Source organism: Podarcis erhardii (genome assembly GCF_964252035.2).
Source record: "Podarcis erhardii genome assembly, chromosome: 5".
Lineage (NCBI taxonomy): Eukaryota > Metazoa > Chordata > Lepidosauria > Squamata > Lacertidae > Podarcis > Podarcis erhardii.
This window is the reverse complement of record NC_138509.1, coordinates 73,086,900-73,113,129: the sequence shown is the minus strand read 5'-3', so window position 1 is coordinate 73,113,129 and position 26,230 is coordinate 73,086,900. Positions and strand designations below refer to the sequence as shown.

The 26,230-nt window shown below is 41.3% G+C and overlaps 1 protein-coding gene across 1 annotated transcript in view; it reads left to right on the top strand.

Moving 5' to 3' along the window:
• DNER (delta/notch like EGF repeat containing) overlaps window positions 1-26,230 on the top strand; it is a 109,092-nt gene that overhangs the window by 38,057 nt on the left and 44,805 nt on the right. The window contains exons 2-4 of the mRNA XM_081861545.1: window positions 15,206-15,502; window positions 19,427-19,521; window positions 23,650-23,816. Coding sequence (XP_081717671.1) covers window positions 15,206-15,502; window positions 19,427-19,521; window positions 23,650-23,816 — 559 coding nt within the window. The remainder of the gene's footprint in view (window positions 1-15,205; window positions 15,503-19,426; window positions 19,522-23,649; window positions 23,817-26,230) is intronic.

Genomic DNA, 26,230 nt, shown 5'->3' with positions numbered 1-26,230 from the left:
GGGATGCGAAAAATCTTCCCACATAAGACCAGTGTGTTTCTTTCCTTTTCAATTTAAGAATAACAGTGTAGTCTCAACCATATTTATTCAGAATTCTGCTGAGATTAACGGAAATTGTGTGTTCTGAGTTGTGACCTTAAATGCCCTTTAAAAGTGTGTGTACCATGAATGTATCCCAGCGGAACCTGCATTTGTGGGTTGGCATCCTATGGATTTCTTAATTACCCATTACAAGTCCATTAGAGCTGGCTTAAGAAGGAATCAGATGTGAACAATTTAAATATGCTACTTTCCCAAAGAGCATTACTACTTCAGTAGTAAATATGCTACTTTCCCAAAGAGCATTACTACTTCAGAGAGCATGCTCAGAGTAATATTGCTCATTTTTGTTTCATTAAGGGAGTAACATGAGCATTTCATACGTGCTGTGCTGTGCTGTGCTGGGTGGCGCTGTGGTCTAAACCACAGAGCCTAGGGCTTGCTGATCAGAAGGTCGGCGGTTTGAATCCCCGCTACGGGGTAAGCTCCCATCGCTCGGTCCCAGCTCCTGCCAACCTAGCATTTCGAAAGCATATCAAAGTGCAAGTAGGTACCACTCCGGCGGGAAGGTAAACGGTGTTTCCATGTGCTGCTCTGGTTGCCAGAAGCGGCTTAGTCATGCTGGCCACATGACCTGGAAGCTGTACGCTGGCTCCCTCGGCCAATGAAGCAAGATGAGCGCCACAACCTCAGAGTCGTCTGCGAATGGACCTAATGTGCCATTTTCTTAGGGTGGAAATGATACACATTTAAGCCCCATTGTATTTCCACTGTGACCTTTGTATTCAAATTCTAATTTTCAAGACTCATACTAATCAGGGCTTGCCAGATAAATTGCATTGGTGGCATTGATAGACATTCTCTATATCTGCAGCTGGACACAGTGGTTCTGGACCTCTGAAGGCAGGATTATGTAACACAAGCAGCCTTGACCTAGAGACTTCATGCTGCTTATACGTTCAATTCAGTGGCATCTTAAAAATGCTATGCAGTCTTATGCAACACGATGTACAGGATGTGCCACTACTAGACTTGAAATGCTCTCCGCTCCTTTTGGGAGGAAGGGTGGGGTAAGAATGTAATAAACAAACCAAGATTTCTGTTTTAAGAGCATGATTTCTTTTAAGAGATGAAAGAAGTTGCACTTAATGTGTTGCTTTCTATTCAGCCCTTTTCAGTTTTCAAAAAAGCATCTTTGATTTTGATCACCCCAAACAACTTTTGACGGTCAGTACCAGGATAAAATATTGATGCTGTACTCATGGATGTACTTTTCCATAGAATCTATAAATAGCTGAGTTCTGCGAGCATGAGCTGCATTATCACGTAGCCCTAAATTGTTCCAAGGTGTCCAGTCTGTATTTATTTTTGAAATCAGATGAGCCCAAGAGAGCCACTTTACTCTACAAAACGTACTGTCTTATGTGAACAAGGAGAAATTGTTATAATGGTTTAGACATCTCCAAATAGGTTGCCATCTTTCTGTCCTTGTGAAGCTAGAGTAAAAAGGCTAAGCTTTTGAATGATGAAGGTCACTTTCTGTAGAGCTATACTACTGACTGTGTTTTGGAGTTATTTGGTCTTATTCTTTTTAAACTGCCCTGTATGTGGTAGCGGTACAACAGTGAGGGGGAAATAAAAAGAAACAATATTAAAAGTCTTTCTGAAAGCATGCAAGCCCAGTTGGTATTTGCCCACAGTTTCTTCATAAGAACAATGGACTTCTGAGTGTGCAGTCAAGTGGATGCATTGCTACTCCAACATCCCATAAGCTGCTGGTTTCCCCAGTACAAGTATATGATGAACAGAGATTTTGCAGATATTGGAGCACAGATTGATAAAGAACCTTGCCCTACCCCTGATGGAAAAAGCTCAACCTCTTTGTGCTGTAGTTTGGGATTATGTCTTATACAGAAGAGAGTCTCATACAAAAATGTGCAGGGTGAATTTGTCTACCTTAGGAAAAAAAGTTCTTAATAATTTGTATATTGCTTAATTGTAAAAACAACTAAGTGGTTTACATAAAATGCACATTAAAACTAAATAAAAAGTCAGAAGCTAAACAAGCAGGCCTAAAAAATTCAAAACATAAATGAAATCATATATATATATATATATATATATATATATATATATATATATATAATTATTGTATTAATAGCAGTTCCTTATAGCATGGCTGACTCTACCATTGGTCAATGTAAACTGGCTGCCTCAGGCAGCTGGTTTTTGATGTTATAAAAGGGCAGCAGATGGTTAGTTTTTTAGTTTATTATCATTGTATTTTTACTGCCAATGAGAGGGCAAGGTTCCTCGGGTGCCAAAATAACTTCATCCAGTCTCAAGTTCTTTGTACCTTGACTTGGTGGTGGTGTCATTTGATGCACTGCTCCAGACAGCAAAAAAGTTTTGGGCCAGCCCTGCCTTGCTTGGCAGGATATTACCATGCATATTACCAGGGAGTGGTAGGTATTTGTGACCAAGAAATGCATTTGGACAACTCCACCTCAACATGTGGACTCTGACCAAACATCAACCCAGACACAGAGGTCACCAAGGGTAAGTAATAGATTTAACACAAACCACCCCTCACCCACACAGTGTGTTCCTGTACATATAATTTAATTTATATAAATGAATTGCTGCCATTCATTCAGCATAATGAGAAGACCAATACCAACATTTTACAAACAAGCTGGGCTGACTTAGGAGGCATGGACTCCTGTTGGTCAGTTTTCATGTGAGCTGCACCACAGACATACCCATACGAAGTAGAAGGCATTAAGAGTGAGTGACGTCCAGCAGCAGCCAGTACACAGGCACGAATAATAATAATAATAATAATAATAATAATAATAATAATAATAATAATAAATTTCTACCCCACCCATCTGGCTAGGTTTCCCCAGCCACTCTGTGCGGCTCCCAACCAAATATTAAAAACCCAATACAGCATTAAACATTAAAAACATCCCTGAACAGGGCTGCCTTCAGATGTCTTTTAAAAGTAAGATCGTTGCTTATTGCCTTGACATCTGATGGGAGGGCGTTCCACAGGGCAGGCACTACCCCTGAGATGGCCCTCTGCCAGGTTCCCTGTAACCTCACCAGAAGGCCCTTGGTGCTGGACCTCAGTGTTCAGGCTGAACGAAGGGGGTGGAGACACTTCTTCAGGTATACCTATCATAACTCTCTATAAGTGGTAACTCCTTTAGGCTTTCTTATGTTTATCAAGCATATCTTTTGTCATCTTTGACTGTCTCTTCTGAATTGCTCCAGTTCATGTGTCAGCCTTCTTAAAATGTAAGCCAACTTGTGAGGGCCCAGGTGTGCTGAAAGGAGGGGTAAAATGTTTAAAACAAAAGCAAAAACTTGCAAATAGTTATAGTGGCATATTGTGTTTTCTTAGAAGTTTTGAATGGTCCATTAGACTCATTGATTAGGTCATAAGATTGATGGTTGCTGTTTGCTTTTGCTGAATCATACATGTCTCCAGTAATGTTTGAGCCAGCACGGCAGAAGCCCCCCAGGTGTTTGCAATAGTAAAGGTGGCTAGTATAAGAAGAAAACATATAACCAGTCCCTCTTATATGATCTTCAGGTTCAGATATTACCAGACATGTGTAGGATTGTGCAAAAGGGTAGATGATAATCACATCATCCCTAGATGAGCCTTAAACTAATTCAGTGACGTTGTTCTTAGCAAAAGAGTGGAGATTAGAATGGCACTGTTGACATCATGGATTCTTTTGCTAATCCCTCTGAAATTTCTATGATAGAAGAGGCTTAGGTCTAAGGTAATGAAGGCAGATGAATTGGTAAAAGCAAGTCGTGGCATTACTTGAAGGGTAAGGAAATGATAATTCGGTCAAGGCAGTGTAGCAACCATTTGAAAGGAAATAAAATATATTTAAGTAAGTGAAATTAAGAAATTCTTCACAGCTAAGGTGATACTAAGTCAAATGATTTAAGATAATAGAGGGGTAATTTTAAAACAAGTCTTCCAATTATGGATGGAAGGTCTCTGATATATTTCTTAACTTAAGCATAAGAATGTACAAATCCTTAAGAAAGAAGTTATATATATGTATCTGAACATTTTCATTACTGTTTATGACCCAATTGGCAAGATTAGCAATTTTCAAAAGTATTATTCTACAGGGTAGCACAAATGCAGTATACATGAACGAGGGAGATATACCAGGAATCCAATTTAAATGCTGTAAAACAATTGGATAAGCTGCACCATATTTTTAAAAAATAGACTCAGGAGTTCCTGTTTAAGGCTCATCTGCCACACTACTGTAGGTCTCTCTTGTGCTATAAATGATGCTCCAACTGGAGTACAACAAAAAAGGTGATACATATACCTTTTTAAATGCTTTTCTAATTCCATTATCTGCATCTGAGAAATAGTTTTCTGCTTGAAGAATCAGGCATATCATATTTTGTTGGATCATGCAAATGGATTGTATTCAGGTGGGTCCATATACTCATGTGAGACTCTTTACTTCAGTGGAGATGTTTGTGTATGGAAGAGGGAGGGAGATGATATTTTGCAAACTCCTCCTTCTTCCTGCAGTCACCCATGCTGTTCCAAAGGGTCTCCAGGGAGGGATCTAGACACATCGAAGAAGAAATTCAGTTAAACGCATTGAAAACTCATACAGGGAAATCCAGTAGGGAAAGACGGGTGTCCACAGCTCCATCTGGTGTCACAGTGTTATATTGCATATACAACACATATAAAACACCGTTTCTTTGCCAATCTAGCTGAGTCCCAGTTCTCCAAAGCAGATCTGGAGGGGTGCAGTGGGCTAGAAACATAGAAAGTTCCCTTATACTGAGTCAGACCATTGGCCCATCTTGTTCAGCATTAATGGATTGAAGAGCCTTCCTAAAATAGAGTGGTACCTTGGTTCTCAAATTTAGTCCGTTCAACTCTCGAAACGGTTAAAAAACTAAGGCGCGGCTTCCGATTGGCTGCAGGAGCTTCCTGCACTCAATTGGAAGCTGTGGAAGCTGTGTCGGATGTTCGGATTCCGAAAAACGCCCGCAAACTGGAACACTCACTTCCGGGTTTGCGGTGTTTGGGAGCCGATTTGTTCGGGAGCCAAGCTGTTTGCCTACCAAGGTACAATTGAACACATAGGGTTTGTCCCTATGTGTTTACTGTTGCCACATGCTGCTATGAAACTTAAAGGGCTGTAGGTTCTTGGTACTGTTTTGCATTCATATTTCCACAAAAGTTCTTGAGGATTTTGATGTGTAAGTTGCATAAATATTTTTCTCTTACTTACAAACAAGGGGGGGGGGGGGTTCCAGGAAAGTACGGTACATTCTGTTAGTGCAACAACATTTGCTTTGCAATGGAACTTATCCCTTCCATGTACCCCATACACTGTCCAAAATCTGTTCTGGCAGCAAGTTCCACCAGTAAGTGGTAGACTCACTTCTGAGTAAAAAGAAGTAAGTTTTAGCTGCAAAGGTTACTTCAAACCTGTGAAGACTTGGTTGCCCTGACTTTCTAGCTTGCTGATGTGAGATTTAAGAACAATCCTATACGTGTCCATTCAGAAGTAAGCCCTGTTGAATTCAGTGCGACTCGTTCCCAGGTAATTGGTATAAGATTGCAGCCTCAATGAAGCAGAGCATTTTGCTTGAGATGTGTTGAGAACTGATGTCATGCCAATAAATCCTCGTTCTCCCACCTCCTTGTCAACCATCCATATTGCCCTTGTGTCATGAGATTTAATTACAGTTTCTAAATATTTCATCCGCCCCTTTTTGTCTACAAGTCTAGAGACTTCTACTGATGTGAATATGGCACATGAAGTGAATGCAAACAATAATAGCCAAGCATACAAAACTATTTTTGGAAGGAAAACAAACATCTAGTGAACTTTAATAATTTATTCCTTATTGATGGCTGTGCACTTTTGGAGACAACTATCCGGTGAGGCATACCATGCTCAGCGTAAGGATTCAGAGGCATAAACATCTACCTCCCCATGTACTTTAAATGTAGGCGGTGGCACTCACTAGGGATGCCTGGGAAATTTCCTCTTTGTGAATTCTCCTGTGAATTGACATGATCTGTGCCTCTTAGACTAAATGTTCAGATAATTTAACTGGGTTTTGCACTTACCTGACTCTCATGACACAGTTATTTGCAATTTAAACACATTGCCAATGCATTTAAATAATATTTTGAGAGAAAATACATATTTAAATAGTGCTGAGAAAAAAATGCACATTTTAAATGACATATTTACATATTTTGAGAGGATTTTTTATATAAAAAATTGCAGATTAATGCAGAAATGGGATGGAATGAAATTATGGGTAAAAACTTATGATAGTGGCATGGACTGGATATAAGGATTTGTCTTTCCCTAATACCAGCTGCCGTCTGCTGTATTTTTCTAAGTCGCTATCCAAACACTTCTCCGTATGACGGGAACAATATGAGTGAAGGGAAGAATCACACACGTTATGGAAATTACTGGGGATGTAATGTACATTCTGTGAACATAAAAATACCCTTCTGGATCAAGCCAATGAGCCATCTAGTTGGGTATCCTGTTTTCATAGTGGCCAGTCAGGTACCACAATGGGAAACATGTAATCAGGACCCAAGCATAAGTACTCTCACCTCCTGCGGTTTCCAGCAACTAGCATTAAGAAGCACTACTGCCTTCACCTGTGGAGGAAGAGCATAGGCATTATGGCTAGTAGCCGCTGGTATCCTTATCCCCCATGAATTTGTCCAGTCCTCTTTTAAAGAAATTGAAATTGGTGGCCATCACTGCTTCCTGTGGGAGCAAGTTCCATAGTGCAGAGAGAGGAGAGGGAGGGGAAGTTCTGTTTCAGAACGCTACCCCAATCGTTCAGCCTGGACACTGAGGTCCAGCTCCAAGGGCCTTCTGGCGGTTCCCTCACTGCGAGAAGTGAGGTTATAGGGAACCAGGCAGAGGGCCTTCTCGGTAGTGGCACCCGCCCTGTGGAACGCCCTCCCACCAGATATCAAAGAAATACAGTGGTACCTTGGATTATGAACAGTCCTGCTTACGATCGCTTCAGGTTACGAACTCCACAAACCCGGAAGTAGGTGTTCTGGGTTGCAAACTTTGACCCGGGATACGAACGCAATCTGCTTCCTGGGCCACGGAAGGCCTATATAGGGAATATGCAGCTCGGGTTAAGAACGCTTTGGGTTAAGAACAGACTTCCGGAAAAAATTAAGTTCGTAACCTGAGGTACCACTGTAAATAATTATCTGAGTTTTAGAAGACATCTGAAGGGAACCCTGTTTAGGGAAGTTTTTCATGTTTGATGTTTTATCGTGTTTTTAATATTCTGTTGGGAGCCACCCAGAGTGGCTGGGGAAACCCAGCCAGATGGGCGGGGTATGTATGTATGTATGTATGTATGTATGTATGTATGTAAAGGTAAAGGGATCCCTGACCATTAGGTCCAGTCGTGGCTGACTCTGGGGTTGCGGCGCTCATCTCGCTTTATTGGCTGAGGGAGCCGGTGTACAGCTTCCAGGTCATGTGGCCAGCATGACTAAGCTGCTTCTGGCGAATCAGAGCAGCGCACAGAAACGCCGTTTATCTTCCCACCAGAGCGGTACCTATTTATCTACTTGCACTTTGACATGCATTCAAACTACTAGGTTGGCAGGAGCAGGGACCGAGCAATGGGAGCTCACCTCGTCACGGGGATTCGAACTGCCGACCTTTTGATCAGCAAGTCCTAGGCTCTGTGGTTTAACCCACAGCGCCACCTGCGTCCCATGTATGTATGTATGTATGTATGTATGTATAAATAAATAAATAAATATTATTCACAGCCTGAAGCCTTTGTGCTAGCAGAACTGCCTAGATGTATTTTTATATTGTTGTAACCCATCCTTGGACTTTATGGTGAAGACTGGGTAAGGAATCCAGTAGTCGTAGTAGTAATTTGGCTTAGGTGATTTAGGTGCTAAATAAATACAGATCCAGGGACTGGTGTATCACTGAGCAAAGAAACATGGCAGAGAGCTACAGAGTGCTTCCTCTGGACTAAGCACCTTTGTAGATCTGATCTTGGATGTCCCAATTTCTGGACAATTGTGTTTGCAAATCTCTGCGATACAGGATAAATTTAGATGATATCCTTCATAAAAACCAGTGTTGATCAGTGTAAGAATGTTCAAGTGGGTCCAAATTTTTTTTTTTTTTGAAAGCTCATGAGCTATGAAGAAAAAACTAGATGAAAATAGTTCACCGCTTAACTTGAGATTTGTTTTGGTTGTTTTTTTAATGAATGGATTTATGTATGCTAGTGCCTCAGATGTAGGCCATTGTGCTTTGGTTCTCAGTTAAATGGAACATTTCTTGAGGCACTTTTTGCTGCTTCACTAGAGTAAGGGAAATGCTTTATGCGCATCTATTACATTTGCTGGAAGATTTTTTATTTTTTATTTCATGGAATATTCAAAACTCGTAGAAGTGGAAGCACAGCCTGGAAAGAGCCCAGAGTAGTTGTCATATACAGCTAAAATTGATGATTTAAATTATCTCATGGGATGTCGATCTTACACTGGATAAAGTTAGTTATTTTAGTTATTAACAATCTTTAGTTATGTAGTAGGAAGCTGATTTTATGCTTATTGTAAAAGGCACCATGATTAGGTTAGCAGGCTCAGTTGCACGCACATGGGTGTTTCAAGGCAGCTGTAATATATATGTTACACTGACATTCATGCAGCAATTGCAGTTGTCAGCTATAATGTGTAGCTGCTCCAAATAATGTTTGGTTTAATACAATGCCAGTATTTTCCTTAAAGTACAATCCATTATACTCAGAAGTCAGCCACACTAAGTTCAAGCTGAAGATCAATATGTATAGGATTGCAGTCCAAGAGGGTTTTGTGTGCAGTGAAATATAGGTAGGTTGCTAGATACAACATATGTCTATTGGAAAATGAACCTCTATTTATGGATGGAGATGGACCGAGATAGTTACTCTCTTTGATATACAGGCAACAGCTGATTTACGCATGTCCAATGGACCAGTTAGACAGAAATGACTGGGGAGGGGGGAGGAACAGAGAGTGGGGCAAGGGTATAACAGGGTGGAGTGGGCTGATGTGTGCTTCGCTGTTGTGCACAATGACGCAAAACACAACCCCTGTTCACATTAGGGGGCACATCCCTGTACAAGGGAGAGGTGATGGGTGATGTTGATCCCAAAGTGGTTTTTATGATGATGGTGGTGGTGGTGATAATGATGATGATTATCATCATCATCATCAAATTTGTATATCACCCTTCATCAGAAGATCCCAGGGCAGTTCACAACAGAAAACTACAAAATGATAATCAGCCAAAGGCCTGGTTGAAGAGAAACATTTTTCCTTGGTGCCTAAAGATATGATGAAGGCATCAGGCTCCCTGGGGAAAACTTTCCATGAGCAGGAAGCCATTGGAGAGAAGGCCTGTTCTCATGTTGCCACACTTGGGACCTCTTGCGAAGGAAGCACATGAAGAAGGGCATCAGATGATTGCAGGGTCAGTCCTGAGCCATTTAAGGCATTATAAAACCACTGTATATTATAAAACTACCGTATTTTTCCGACTATAAGACACGCCCTATTTTTGAGGACTCAGATTTAAGGAAATGTGGGAGATGTAGCCGTGTATAAGACACCCCCTAATTTTTGACTATTTTTTAGGGGGAAAAAACCTAGTCTTATACATGGAAAAATACGGTAATTGGCAGGCAGTGCAGTCGGACCAGGATCAGTAGGACTGGAACCATTGCAAAGTGGTTCTACCCACCCCAACTCAGGATGCTGGTATTGAAAGCCACTGAGAGGTCAAGGAGAATTAATAGGGACACATTTCCCGCCTCTCTTCCAACAGGTGACCAAAGCAGTTTCTGTGCCAAAACCAGGCCTAAACTCTGATTGAAACAGATCTAGAAAACCAGCTTCCTCCAAGAGTGGCTGAATCTGGTTCGCAACCACCTACTCAAGAACCTTCCCCAAGAAGGGGAGACCCTCAGCAGCCTCAGCTTTTTCTAGCTCCAGTCAGTCTGGGCCCTGGACCAGGTGGAAGAGCCTACAAGGCAGGGATCAGAGCCCTCAGGATTCACAGCCAAGATGGTTTAGAGCAGTGATGGCCAAACTTGGCCCTCCAGCTGTTTTGGGACTACAACTCTCATCATCCCTAGCTGACAGGACCAGTGGTCAGGGATGATTGGAATTGTAGTTTAGAACATTTTGGCCATCACTGGTTTAGAGCATTGTTGATTATTTTTTTTAACATATATAGAATTCCTAGTTCTTTGTTAATGTAGAGAATTCCTAGTTCTTTGTTAATGTAGAGAATTCCTACTTCTTTGTTAGGAGATATGGACTATTTAATAGCACTGCAGCAGCAAGGGAGTTTGTAGCATTGCACCTCTTCTTTTCCATTGCTGCACTGATTACCTGCCTTTATCTCTCACCTGCTGAGAGGCAAAATTGAACTAGCTGGCTAAAGCAGGCAGGGGAGCAGAATGGACCAGAGGGATGGCAGAGCTTTTAAGAAGGCTGACTGACCATACATTTTTATAGGAAGGTATGGCAGAAGGATTTTTAAAAAATTGATTTAGACTGGTCGTCCTTACTCACAGGCAGAAATGGCTTTATAGTTGGTGTGTGTGTGGTTTATGTAATAGTAATGCTGGTTACTCTCTCTTGTTCTGTTTTTTTTGGGGGGGTGGGTGGGGGTGGGGAGGTTAGCCAAACCCCAGACCCCACATAGAAGTGATGGAGGTAGCATTGATGTGACTCACTTTAGGTTGGGAGCTTTGGATTCTGATTCATGAGCTGAAGGCCAGGAGCTCAAAGCAAAATAACTTGAGAGTATTGGTTTACCACATTATAGGTGTGAACCAGCATAACTACCTATTTACATCTTTTTTCATTTTATTAAAAATAGAAAGGGAGTGAGTTCACTTAAGACATTTGGACCTGCTTATTGGTGATGGATCAGGAGTTTTCATTCATGGAAACTCCATTGAATTCAGGTTCCTTCCATCCTGGAAAGGGATCATTTTATGACTATCAGAGCATCTCTGGCTCCAGCTCAGCGCAAATAGTTAGAGAAAATTGCTATAGGCAATGTAATTGTTCTTTACTCCTTTTTTTGCATTCTGTCCACCTTGGAAAAAGAACTTCTTGTGCAGTGTAAGGTCACATTGGTGTGCATTTGTCTGCAAACCTCATATTAATTGGGGTGAAACTTGTCTTGTGATTCTTCCCCCATCCCAGTTCTTGCTTTGTCAGCTAGATTCTGCAGCTGCTGCCTTGTACCACCGTATCTATTAAGTAGAACATGCAAGATGACAGTCAGATGACCCAGGGATAAATACAGAAACAGACAACAGAGCACATGCTGCATCTATTTGTACTTCTGAAAACTGTTACGTAGCTGGACTATACGAACATGATTTGCTAATACATTTTGCTCAAAATGTCTCACAAACCATGCCTTTTGCATATACCAGTGCGACATTACCCACTTTGAAATGTTTTGAAATGAAAGTCTAAGCAGAGTTTCTAAATGAGCTGAGCTTTGTAATTGACTTGCTAGTTTGCTGGCATTGTACACAAAGTCAGCCTTGCAAATAAACTAGTAGCCCAAATATTTGTAAACTATGCAGCCTGCCCCATACTTACCTACACATCAGTGACTTGTACCATATCTGTGTCCTAAAGGAACTGAAAACCCAGAAAAGTCAGTCTCAGAATACATCTCAGTAGCTTCTCTGCTTGTTTGCATGGAGGCTGTGCATGACCAGACTAGATAAAGAATAAATAACCTTGGCACAGGTTCATTTTACCAATGCCCTCCCCCCTCAAGTAAGTAAAGAGTTATGAATTAGAAGGATATGCTCTTTGCATCCTAGCAGACATTTAACAGAGGGCACAGTTGTGCTTTATCAGCTAGTAAAAACATGTTCTTTCCAGTAGGCTTTTGCCTGCTAAGGTCATTTTTACCTGAGATCACTGCCACTGGTGCTTTTAAGTGGATTTTCTCTGTTGTGTACTATATACAGTATATATTGGTTCTCCCCCCCCCTTTTTGTATTTTAACATTTTTTATTGTATTGTAATTTTAAAAAGTTGTAAGCTGCTCTGAGTGGTGCATGGTAATAATAATAATAATAATAATAATAATAATAATAATAATAATAATAATTTTATTATTTATACTCTGCCCATTTGGTTGGGTTTCCCCAGCCACTCTGGGTGGCTTACAGCACATATAAAAACATAGTAAAACGTCAAACATTAAAAACTTCCCCATCTTGTGATGCATGTCATCCTCTCACCCTTCTGTCTCCTTTCCAATTCTCATGAAATCACCCTAGGATCTCAGACACTAGCCTTAAGCCACAAGCCACCTGGACATACCCGATCAAAATGAATGGGAGTGGCTAAGAGCAGTCAAGTAAGCTCAGCAGCCAAAAGCACACCGACTCAGGCTTTAAGGACAAAAAAAGTTGTCTTGTCTGTCATATGGTGGAGAATGCCTTTGAGAAGCTGTAAGCTGGACGCGGGTGGCGCTGTGGGTTAAACCACAGAGCCTAGGACTTGCCGATCAGAAGGTCGGCAGTTCGAATCCCCGCAACGAGGTGAGCTCCCATTGCTCGGTCCCTGCTCCTGCCAACCTAGCAGTTCGAAAGCACGTCAAAGTGCAAGTAGATAAATAGGTACCGTTCCTGTGGGAAGGTAAACGGCGTTTCCGTGCGCTGTTCTGATTCGCCAGAAGCGGCTTAGTCATGCTGGCCACATGACCCGGAAGCTGTACGCCGGCACCCTCGGCCAATAAAGCGAGATGAGCGCTGCACTTCCAGAGTCGGTCATGACTGGACCTAATGGTCAGGGGTCCCTTTACCTTTACCTTTAAGCAGGACCTGAGTGCAGCAATACTCTCTCTGCTTGTGATAACAGGCATTCAGAGACCTGCTGCCTCTGACTATGGAGATAGAACATAGCCCTCATGGCTAGTAGCTACTGGTGGTCTTATCGTCTGTGAATTTGACTAATCCTCTTTTGAAGCCATCTAGGAAATAGGATAGAGACTTGTGCATGATTCAGCTGTTACTTAATAACTGATTTGTGTTGAGAATAAACTGCTCAGGGGAATATGTGATTAATGCACAGCCATGCCAAAACAGGATACTGGGTCATGTGACTTTGGAGGAGCATTGGGGTGCTACGTGCAAAGGAAGAAGGATGGCAAAGCAGTATGGAGAAGGTAGGGGATGCATAGCAGCTGGTAGAAATCCTCAGAAATGAAGCTGCCTTATACTAAGCAGCACTGGCAGAAACTGTACTATTTGAGAGAAGTACCGCTTATTATGAGGAGGCTTTAGGTGGACTGCCTAAGCATATTGTACCCTGTAAAGATCTGTAGCTCTTTACATGAAGAAATAGCATTATTCATTTTTTTTCATATTCCAACAGATCATTTTCTTCCTGTAAAATTTAATTATTTTCTCCTTATCATCTTTCTTAAGCTCCGTAGCCAGGCATAATATTTCCTAATGTTAGCATTTCTGTTGAAATATTATTTATCAAGGTTTGTGAAATGCCCTGGTTCAAAAAGCCTCATCATAAGGATGTTAATGATAGAAGTTTACAAAGTTTCATGCTTACGAGATGAAAGCTGCTGCTTCCTGAATCTGAATTTATCTGCAAATTACTGAACCTGTTTCTGCTCACTGTGATTTTGTGTTGTTTTTTTAATAAATAAAACTAAAGCAACAACATCTTGAAGTACTTACTGGATTATGATAAAAAGACCGAAGCAAACCACCTTCATAAATCTGGATTAGATCTCCTTTAACATTTTTTGTTTGTTTGTTTTCTGCATAGGAATTACATGGTCTCCAGAACATTAAAGACAATGGCATCTGCTTGAACATTGCAAATTTGAACTTTTAAATCTCTTAAAAGAGATCTCATGTACACAGAAGCAGAGTTGCAATGTTGAACAGTTGAATTAGACTTTGTTTGGTTTCATTCATCAAGAGTTCCATTTATTTAATTATTTCAAAAAATTCCTTGCGATGATAGAACGATTGAAAGAAAGGAAAGCTTTCACCTTTGATGTGAGTATGGAGAATGGATTAAGAGAGAGAGAGAGAGAGAGAGAGAGAGAGAGAGATTAGGATACGTGTATGTGGGTCCTACACAATGAGAGAAAGTGGGGGAAGGTACCAAAATAAAGAAATAGGTGGGATGATGCAGAATGGTGCACTGAAAACACTGAAAACAATTTCTTTGTTAATTGGTCCCAATGTATTTTGAGAGCTCTTCCTTAGGGATATGATGCCCTATATTCTAAACATTACTAGTGAAATTGCTACACTATTTAGAAAGAAGTACATAGATGAATGGGTTTCTTGAAGTGTGTACTGGTGTTGATTCTACAAGAGGGATCAAGTGGCTTCATGACCTGTAAAAACATAGATGAATCAGCTAAATGTACAAGCATTATCCTTTCAGCTCTAAAAACAGCTTTTATTTTATTTTTTAAAAAATAGGTTTTTAAAACATAGCAGTGCTTTCCATAGAAACAAATACGAAATTTAGCAATTGTTTCATCAGCACCAGTTTTGAAAATGAAATGCAACACAAGGTCATTATTTATTTATTGAATTTCACGCCAGCCAAGGCCGTAACTAGGGGCTGTGGAGGGGAGAGTATCAGTGACTGGGTAGAGTTTTATCAGAAATATCACTGTGACCCTCAGTTAACTCAGCCAAGAGCGAGAGGGAAGGATACCTAGATGATTTTTCCTTTGGCTCATACAACCAGCACACTACATTTTTAGACATTGAAACCTTCCTAATAGTACACGATTCCACAGCATTCCTTTCTTAGGACTTTCCTACCTATCTTAGCCAAATCTTTGTTTGTTACTTTGCCTTATGGCACCCACTAGAATATGGCAACTGATTCACTGAAGTGTGAATAAAGAAGCATATGCAATCTCTAATGCAAAGCCTTTGAAGTCCTTTAGGCTACATAATGAGTATTAGTCAACTACCATTAGTGGTTGAACATGCAAAGCTGATGTTGTGGTATTAATTGATTCATTATATTGTTTCTCTTCAGTTTGTTTCAGATCCATGTGCCAGCAATCCCTGTCACCATGGCAACTGCAGCAGTAACGCTGGTGGATATCTCTGTGTTTGTAATGAAGGCTACGAAGGTACAAACTGTGAGCACTCGTTTTACAGTCCTCCCGACTCTGGCTGGACAGAGTCAGAGGCACCAATCCAAAACAGGCCAGTATTGGCCACTGTTGAACCTGACATGGTCCTGCCGCGGTCGCAAGCAACAGTGACGCTGCCTACATGGGAACCAAAGGAAGGTCAGAAAGTTGTGGATCTAAAATGGAATGAAGTGGAGGTAAGACCTTTTATTTCAACAAAAAAACATGCCAAGTCGTTTTGGAAGTTGCATATAAATGACTTTGCATATGGAAAGAGTCTGGAAATTAGCACAGAAAGCATCTCCTAATTAATTCATTTTAATGACCAGGACACTACCAAATGAATGGTTGTTAAGTTATGTATATATAAATTCCTTGGAATGTTTTGTTGCATTATATGAAGTCCAGAGTCTTGCCAGGCAAGTGATGGGCTAGGAGTCAAGCAACTTAATGCTCACAATGCCATATGGGTGCAAAGAGAGCGACTGGGACCAAGGGAAAGAGAAAATGCCATTCTACAGAAAATGCATACAGCTTTGATAGTTATTCATATTGTAATGGTAAAGACCTGTACCTGATTCAAGTCCAATATATATCCAAGATCATGTACCTGATTTGAGTCCAGTATGTATAGAAGTTTTTCAAAAAGCAAATTAAAGGAAACCCAATGAAATTATCCTACCCCATTCTTAAATCTCTCCCTTGGTATAACCTATCCATACTGCATAGAGCAGTGGCTCCCAATTAGCTAAGTACTGTCCCCCCACCCCCATTTTCCAAAAGCTAAGCCACCTCCTACTTTTGAAAATGTGTTTTTGGGCGCCACAATCTGTACCATATTGCTTCTACACCTGCAATCTGATTGATCAGCTAGTTTTGTAGAATTGTTTTTTGAGTAGACGGGGACTTTGGTAATCTTTCATAATATGGTGCCCCAAGACAGGAGTGAGCCAGCAGTAATCAAACCAAGCAAGTTGGAGTTAGCTCTTTATTAGCAAGAATAGGTTCTGCACAGGAGTGTCGGACCTCTGAGCACAGCATCGCTGGCAGGTCTTGCCCGACATGAAGCAGTTGCTGAGACTGAAGGTCCTCCCCTCCCCACAGGGTCCCCTCCTCTCCAGGGTTTCCCACAAGCATTCTGAGACGGTGCTTGTGTGAAGCTAACTTTTCCTCTTCCCTAGAATCATAGAATAGAATCATAGAATCATAGAGTTGGAAGTGACCACAAGGGCCATCGAGTCCAACCCCCTGCCAAGCAGGAAACACCATCAGAGCACTCCTGACATATGGTTGTCAAGCCTCTGCTTAAAGACCTCCAAAGAAGGAGACTCCACCACACTCCTTGGCAGCAAATTCCACTGTCGAACAGCTCTTACTGTCAGGAAGTTCTTCCTAATGTTTAGGTGGAATCTTTTTTCTTGTAGTTTGGAACCATTGCTCCGTGTCCGCTTCTCTGGAGCAGCAGAAAACAACCTTTCTCCCTCCTCTATGTGACATCCTTTTATATATTTGAACATGGCTATCATATCACCCCTTAACCTCCTCTTCTCCAGGCTAAACATGCCCAGCTCCCTTAGCCGTTCTTCATAAGGCATCGTTTCCAGGCCTTCGACCATTTTGGTTGCCCTCCTCTGGACACGTTCCAGTTTGTCAGTGTCCTTCTTGAACTGTGGTGCCCAGAACTGGACACAGTACTCCAGGTGAGGTCTGACCAGAGCAGAATACAGTGGCACTATTACTTCCCTTGATCTAGATGCTATACTCCTATTGATGCAGCCCAGAATTGCATTGGCTTTTTTAGCTGCCGCGTCACACTGTTGGCTCATGTCAAGTTTGTGGTCAACCAAGACTCCTAGATCCTTTTCACATGTACTGCTCTCAAGCCAGGTGTCACCCATCCTGTATTTGTGCCTCTCATTTTTTTTGCCCAAGTGCAATACTTTACATTTCTCCCTATTAAAATTCATCTTGTTTGTTTTGGCCCAGTTCTCTAATCTGTCAAGGTCGTTTTGAAGTGTGATCCTGTCCTCTGGGGTGTTAGCCACCCCTCCCAGTTTGGTGTCATCTGCAAATTTGATCAGGATGCCCTTGAGTCCATCATCCAAGTCGTTGATAAAGATGTTGAATAAGACCGGGCCCAAGACAGAACCCTGCGGCACCCCACTAGTCACTCTTCTCCAGAATGAAGAGGAACCATTGATGAGCACCCTTTGGGTTCGGTCAGTCAGCCAGTTACAAATCCACTGAGTGGTCTCTTTATGCCTGAGAGGCCTCTTTATGCCTCTCCTGGTTCTGGGAGACAGGGGGAGGGGAGCTCATTGCAGCAGGAGAGGGAGACACCCATGCCTCTTGGGCTCCCTCTTCTCCTGCTTCAGCTTCTGCCCCTGATTCTGGACTTTTCTCTGCCACAAACATTCCCTCCACCCACTCACTAAGCCCAGTTACCTCTTCAGATTCCTGACACCTCCTTCCAGTCATAGAATCATAGATTGCAGAGTTGGAAGGGACCCTGAGGATGATCAAGTCCAATTCCCTGCAATGCAGGAATATTCAGCTGTCCCATACGGGGATCGAACCTACAACCTTGGTGTTATTCACACTGTGCTCTAACCAGCTGAGCTATCCCTTCTCCCTTCTCCCCCCCTGACCAATCATCATCATCATCCCATCCCATCCCCTGGCTCTGAGCCGTCTTTCCTTAGGGATTCCCCAGTTGGTTCCTCATGCCATCCTCTGTATCCAACCAGTCCATGACAACCTGTGCGAGGTCAAAATTTTGTGTCCCCAAATGGATCTTCTCAATTATGGATCTTCTCAATTTTGTGCCCCCCTTGGCTCAGCACCCTGTGCGGGGGAACCATCCGCATGCCCTAAATACAGTGCTGTTCGTAGGAACAGACTTTTGCCTGAAAACATGCCTTGCAATGAGATGCACTCATAGGTCATGGATTTATTTCATTGGCAGGTTCTCTTGGCTCCATTTTTTCCCCTGGTAGAAAGCTTTCTGTCGCTGGGAAAATGATAACAGGCTTCTTTGTTGCTGGGATCAGGTGGCAGAGCATTGCTATCTGTGATTTGTTGAAACTCTATGCGATAGTAAGCATAGCTGAGAGATGCTATCAGCTGTTCCTGCTACAGTTCCTGAAATCCCATGAGCTTCTATTACCTGCTGTTAAAAGGGCTATGCTGCAATCTCTTTGGTATCTAGCGTATTACAATGTGAAAATCCATTTATGCTTTTCTAAAGGACTGACTGATACCTTATAAAGGCAAAGTTAAAGTTTAAAGGCAATCTGTTAAAGCACAGAACTTCAGACATTCTTTTTTTAAGGTAATATTTCAGGTGAAAATAGTAGTTTCCTGTAGGTAATTAAAACCCGCAGCCCTGCTGCTCTCCCATATCTATCTACACACACACACACACACACACAGAGAGAGAGAGAGAGAGAGAGAGAGAAAGAAATATGAATTATATTCACTCAGTTTCCATCACATCTATCTTGGCCCTTATACCAGAGTTGGAGAGCTACTTTCAGTTAGCAGGGCAGATGTAGAAGTGACCAGTCCTCCGCAGGCCACATTTACAGTTGGGCGAGGTCAAGCCTGTGACAGCATATGTCAGACATGGACTGACATGATTGGCATTTGGCAACAAATTTGAACTGCATCAAAGGCAAGTCACACCTGAGAGGGAAAAGTTGGGGTAGACCATGCTCCTGATTGTTCTTTTTCAGCCATATCTTCCATTCAGTGCTGTTTCCATTTGTTAATGAATGTGCACTGCATTGCCAAGGGACAAGTGGGAATGCACAGAAAGGTTTCTACTTGTTCCTTTGCAGCTGCAGGTTTATCTGTCCCATGTCTGTAGTCACACAGTATCAGGTGAGTGACTGGTGGGCATTGGCTGGCCAAATGGCCATGCTGGCCACATTGGGAAGGCTGGCAAACCTAATTAGGCCCATGGGGTGGAGGTTCTCCATCACTCCCTTAAACTGTAAGACTTGGTGTGATTTGTTTATGTTGGTGAATACCCATTTCAGTTTTTCTGTGTATTATTTTTACTGTTTAAATAGCATTGGGCATATGAAAAGTCCTGATAAATACTCTTTTCCCCCTTCCAGATAATCCCTGATGTGGCTTGCGGCAATGCTAGCTCCAATAATTCTGGTGGGGGGCGCCTAATCTCTTTTGAAGTTCCACAGAATACATCTATAAAGTAAGAAATTGCTGCACCTTAGAATTATTATGCAGATATGCTTGAAGCAATTTTCATTGTCGAACTCATTACTCTCAGGTGTTTTATCCAGGAGTGGTAACAAGTAGGGTTTTTTTTTTAAACTGTTTGATCAGAACACTTGAATACCCTGCTTTATTTTTGAGGTGGGGGGGTGAGCAAGTGTTCTACTGCTATTAGTACTGCAAGTTAAGGATATGTTGGGGGTAACAAGAAAATTCACAGAAATTTAGGGAGCAAGCTTTGTGGGATCTCTGATGTAATTGGTAATAGAAGACTCCTTGCTCACCCCCAGATTAAATTGCTCCAATTAAATACTAAAAATAATTGTTGCTACTCCCTTGTCCCTGCTACCTCCCCTCTTGCTGAAGTCATAAGATTCTCACTTCCGGTGAAGAGGATGGTGGTAACAGAAAGTAGATGGCTCTCTTCCAGACAGAAAAGAGCCAGTGTGGTGTAGTGGTTAGAGCGTTGCACTAGAACCTTTGAGACCAGGGTTCAAATTGCCACTTGGCCATGAAGCTTACTGGATGACCTTGAGCTAGTCACTGCCTCTCGGCCTAACCTACCTCACAGGGTTTATTTTGAAGATTAAACAAGGAGGAGGAGGAGAACCACGATCTCCTTAGGAAAAAAAAGTGGGAGTTAAACACAGTGAATGAATGTATGTCTTTGTGGAGCACCTTCTCATCTGCAGATTACATGTTCCACTACTTTAAGAGGAAAGGAGGTGAGCAGGTTACAGAAGACATCATTTCTAGCTAGGAGTTATGGGATTTGTAGTCAACCAAAAAGGGAAAAGAAGAGGGGATCAAGTCCCATGATACCCAGCAGTACTGTGCATGGGGAACTCTGCCATCTGTCCCCCCCCCTTTTCCCAATGTAAGGGGTTTTTGTTTGTTTGTTTTGGTTTGGGAAGGGGGAAAAGGTGATGGAGGCAAGGTGCATTGTTAGAATTTGCTTGAAGTGGCTGGATCCTACTTGAATTAAGTCCTGCCAATTTGAGCTGGTGGGTTTCACCTTTTGTAGATTCTGCTTCTTGAGTACTTGTCCCACCTCTTAATTCTAACTGTGTTTGCAACAGAACCTTCCAAAATACTCACTGATGCACTCATTGTTGTGGAAAAAGTAGAGGAGGAAGGTGAAATGAAAGAGACAGAGACCCATTGAAATTGAGGGGAATGATTTGATCAAGAATGTCTACAAAGCCCACTTGGTGTAAAAAGGCTGATGGGTGATGAAAGAACGATCAGTTTGGAGAGGGAAGAATGATGAAAAGAAAAAACATTCTTTTCACAAGTGAGAAATTTGACCTTCAGGAAACCTAACAACAATGCAGATGAAGAGCGATTGCTTTTTATAAAAAACGTAAACTCTAAATATTTGCATTCAAGCCAAAACAGTATGATTTAATTAAAGCTGTGTTCTTAATCTGCTGTGATTGAGTGACTGTGGGTATTACTGTGGCATACTATTGCTACTCCGGAAAAGATGGACCATTAATTTTTCTGCTCCTCAGAAAGTAATTAATTAATTATTAATTGACAACTAGGGACTTAAAAGGAAACATTTGTCAAATTTAGCCCTCTTTCCTTCCTCTCCGGCTCTCTTGCCTACAGTCCTCATACTTCCAAAGCTTCCTTAACTTATTCATTAATTTCCTAAAAATAGCATACGGTCCTTCTGTACTTAGCCTGATGTGACTTCTCCCAGATTCTCCCCTTCTTTCTCCTTCTTGGAATTCATTGTAACGCTAAGGAGATCTCTCTGTCGGTGAAAGCCTTGCTGCTTCCTCCTCTCCCTGAGTGCTGTTACATGTTACATCATCCATGCTGCTTTTAAAGAGTGCACTTCAACTATTTTGAAGAAATAAACAGCCGCAAGGCCTTAAACTGGAATGTGGTCCAGCAACAGTTCAGTTGCATGTTGAGTATCCACATTTCACTGTACACAGTACAGTGTGAGACTGTCTACATTGACTGGCAGTAGTTCTCCAGGGTTTCAGACAGGATTCTCTCCCAGCCCTTACCTGGAGATTCTGGGAACTGGACCTTGGAGCTTCTGCATGAAATTCTGTACCATTGAGCTGTGGTCCTTCCAGTGTAATCTGCCCATGGAGGTTTGGTTTACTGCAGATAGCACCTTTTGGGGAAAGTAGAAGCTGCCCGAGGGCACTTTGCAGCTGGAAACTGATGCAGCTGGACCCCGATCCAGTTGAAGTGTGAACGATGGAACATGCAGTTTGGTACTAATTCTCAGATTATCTCCCATTGTCTCCCTCTTCTTTTTTTTTATAAATTTTTTATAAATTTTTTTTTCCATAAAAAACTCCAATCATATCAATTTGCACATCACATATTTTAGCTTATTGGACCTCCCTCAACTTCTCTGACAATCATTCGTTGTTCAAATCCTATCTTCACATTCCTTAATTTTAATATTGCCATTAAATACTATATTTCTGTCCTTATTTGCTTTCTAGCAATATTCCTTGTATTTTCACAAAGCTTCTTTAAAGCACACTAGCGTTGTACAGTCCTCACATACAGTTTTCAAATCCTCCGTAAATTTTCCCCAGTCCTCAAAAAACCTGTGATCCTTTTGGAATCTGATTTTCCCAGTTAATTTATCCAGTTCTGCATAGTCTGTTAATTTTGTCCTCCATTCTTCCAAAGTCGGTACTTCTTCTTGTTTCCATTTTTGGGCCAACAGTGTTCTTGCTGCGGTGATTGCATACTGAAAAAGTTTACAGTCTCTCCTATTTATGTCCGTTCTTGTTATTCCCAGCAGAAAGGTTTCTGGTTTCTTAACAAAGCTATATTTTAGCATTTTCTTTAGTTCATTATATATCATCTCCCAGAACCCCCTTACTTTCTTACAATCCCACCACATATGCATGAATGTACCTTCTTTCTCCTTACATCTCCAACATTTGTTACAAGTTTTGTACATTTTTGCTAATTTTACTGGTGTCATATACCACCTATATACCATCTTCATAACATTTTCTTTCAATGTGACACATGCTGTAAACTTCAGGTTTTCATTCCATATTCTTTGCCAATCATCCATTTCTATGTTATATCCTAAATCTTTGGCCCATTGAATCATAACCACTTTTACTTCCTCATCCATTGTATGCCATTCCAACAGAATTTTATACATTTTGGAAATTATCTTACAATCATTATTGACAATTTCTGTTTGAAATTTTGAGTCTTTTTCTTTGTACCCTTTTTCTTTCACATCCTTTTTAAACATTTCACTTATTTGATAGTTGTGCAACCAATCATAAACATGTTCTTTTACTTGTTCGTATGGTTTTAATCTCCACTTCCCCCCATTGTTTCCCTCTTCTGTCATCCTTTGCTTTAGTTCCTTACTCTGTTTGTTCATTCAGCTCCTTTACCTCTGTCTATTTACCAGTAGGACCTCACTCATTCGTTTGTTTATTACACTTTTTTCTTAGCCTTCTTCAGAGAAGCTCAGGGCAGCTTAAAACATCCAACCGCTTCCAACATCCAAGAACCCTGTGTAGTAGGTTAGGGTGAGAGACAGTGATGGGCCCCAAATCGCCCAATGAGCTTCCTGGCTGAGTGGGGCTATGAACCCTGTTTTCCTAGCTAGTCCAGCACTCTAACCACTCACTCACTCTCTCGGTTGAAAGAAACCTTCCTGGGGTGGACTTTTTTAATTGTCCAATGCCCACACAAATGGGCCTAAGATTAGAGCTGGCCTAGTTAATTCCCTTCCATTGGCTGGAACAGGAAGAAACATAAACAAAGGAATAAACTGGGTGGTTCACCATTCTATGGGCAAGCAAAGCTTTGGAGGCAGCAGCGACTCCTCTGTAGATCTTTCTCCTGCCTCCAAGTAGGTTGATTGCTCTGTTAATGTTTGCTTTGGTTTTCATCCTGACCTCTTTCAGGACTCAAATGCTTGGGGAAATACATTACAAATACTTGTTGTATCAAGTTAGCCATCTTTTGATTCTGGATCATTATTGCCTTTTTATATTATTGAGTGATATACTATATGCTCAGACCTTCTTCTTTTTTTTAATTCCATGTGTTTTATTTAGTGTTTTGACTCTTATTCTCCTCTCTTTAGCATAAGACAAGATGCCACAGCTTCCCTTATCTTGTTATGGAAGGTCACAACAGAAAGATTCAAGCAGTGCTCGCTTATAGATGCCACAAGTGTTACTCTTCTGCAAGCAATGGGTGGACTTGTCCTGACAGAGGAAATGCTTGTGTTAGGAAACAACTATTTCATTGGTGAGTTTTGATAATACTGTAAATTTCATATCCCACCTTCTGATCTGCTCAGGATGTCTAACATGGATTTCAATGCAAATTAAAATAAGTATACACTAAAGCAAAAACAAAAAACCAGCACTAGATGTCATTAAAAGGCTGTAGGCTGAATTCCTTGAGTGTCCCTTACAGACAAGGTGCATCATCTAAAGTTATAAATCCAAGTTATTTATGTTTATGCCAGTTTAAGGTGCTTTTTTTTTTTAAAAAAAAAATCAATTTGCTGCCAAGGAGTGTGGTGGAGTCTCCTTATTTGGAGGTCTTTAAGCAGAGGCTTGACAACCATATGTCAGGAGTGCTCTGATGGTGTTTCCTGCTTGGCAGGGGGTTGGACTCGATGGCCCTTGTGGTCTCTTCCAACTCTATGATTCTATGATTCTATGATTCTTTCTTAAATCCTTTCTCTCCCTTATCAGTTTTTATTTGTGAAAGTGACATGGGCCAGAAACACATTGGTTTGTCCAGCTCTACTGCAGGTTATGAGGGTGGTCTTCTGTCTGACTCTTGGCCTGGGAGATGCTGCCTTTAGAATTTGAAGTTTGTTCCAAAGCTGTGTACCTAATTTGCAGTGCCTGTGTACCTTTCACTACAACAGATAAAGTTAACTCCTAAGAGGAAACTAGCTATTTCGTCTGAATATCAAAAGTCATCATACCTGTAGTGTTAGTTATGAAGGTCATGGTTGCTCTGGTAGGCTGTGTTGTCGAAAATGAGTTCAGGTTATGGGTTCATACTATACCTTAATCTCAGCCTATTGTGGCTCCCTCTCTGTTCCTTTATCCTCCTTTGCATGCTGCAGTATGCAGTATGGAGTTATGCACACGTCAGCAAAGGGGGAAGAAGGCGGCTGCAGAAACTCTCATACAGCAGAGAACTAGAGCAGCCTTTCAGCATAGCGGCTCATGGTATCTTTTAAAGTCCAGGAATAGCATAACCTTATTCAGGAACACAACCCTCTGACCATATAAGAATGCAATTACTCTACAGTTTTGGATTGGATTCCCCACCTCATATCTCTGCCCTCCTCCAAAAAACGCACATAAAGATGGCAATGAATGAAAAAACATATATTTTTCCTTAGCACAAATGAGTTTTGAAAAGCATTTTGCAAGATTCTAACAGTAATTAGTTGATTGTGTAGGAACAGATTTTATTAGCTACTTTTAATCTTTTCCCTCATTGAAATGAGGAAGATGCAAGAGATTAATGCAGTTTTTTCTTTGATCATTGGCCTACATCATCTACTTTCTGATCTATTGCTGCAAAATTTAACCTTTTCAGTCTGATAACTCTTTTGCAAGTTCTTCCAAATAATTCTCGTGTGCCAAACACAAACCATTCAAGGAAGTAAATTATTTGCTTTAGTAGTGCCTCTTGGTATCTAATTAACTAAATTAGCAATTGCTTAAAGATGCTCAAACACCACTGCAAGAAATTCAACAGGCGTCTGCGCCAAGATGGTAATTAGCCAATCAAGTGATTCAGTGCACAAATAGTATCTGTGTAGGAAATAATGTACTGCATCGAGAAATTACCAGCAAGCATCTTCTGATCTGGTCATGCAGCGTGAACATGTGCACATAACCCAGCTAGGCTACGTGTGAACTTAGGAAAAGAAGGAAGGAGACCACAAACGTGAACAAGGTTATTATTAGTTTTAAGATTGAGCCCAACACATTTCAAATAAGTTCTTTCTCAGCGGTACTCATGAACAACCTGGTGGCATCCGCACATTGTCACAACTTAATTACAGCTTTTTTTTTGCTTTCTTTCCTCCCTATGCAAAACTGGCATCTGTTGCTTGATCTTGGAACCTTTTGTCAAATGAAGTATATTTTGTACAATACCTGAATAGCCCCTTATCAGAAGATTAGGCTGTCAAAAGCCATAGTTATGACTATGCAGTGCTTCAAGTTTTAAAGATATGTATCTGGCTACACATGTCTTCAGATGAGGTAGCTTGTTTCAGTTCTGTAAGTCATAGTAATACGTTGTCACAATCTGGTGGCGATCGATGCACATATCCCTAGCTAGATGGAAGATTGCAAACAGTTTTGCACTGGACAAACTATGCATCTCCAGAGCTATATGTGAATAGCTCTATAAGAGAAATAGGAATTGTGCTTAACGAGGGTTTGGGAGCAGCCACAACTCAATGGAAGAGTGCATTCTTGCATGCTGAAGGTCCTATATGAGATTTTTGGAATTTCAAGGTGTGGGTGGAAAAAACCCCTGTCTGAAATCCTGGCAAGCCACTGAGATGATACTTCAGAAATGGACCAATAGCTTGTCTTGCTGAAAGCAAGACAGGCTAGGTCTGGTTATTTACTATTTATAACAAATACTTACATACCTCTATTCATAAAAAAAATTAA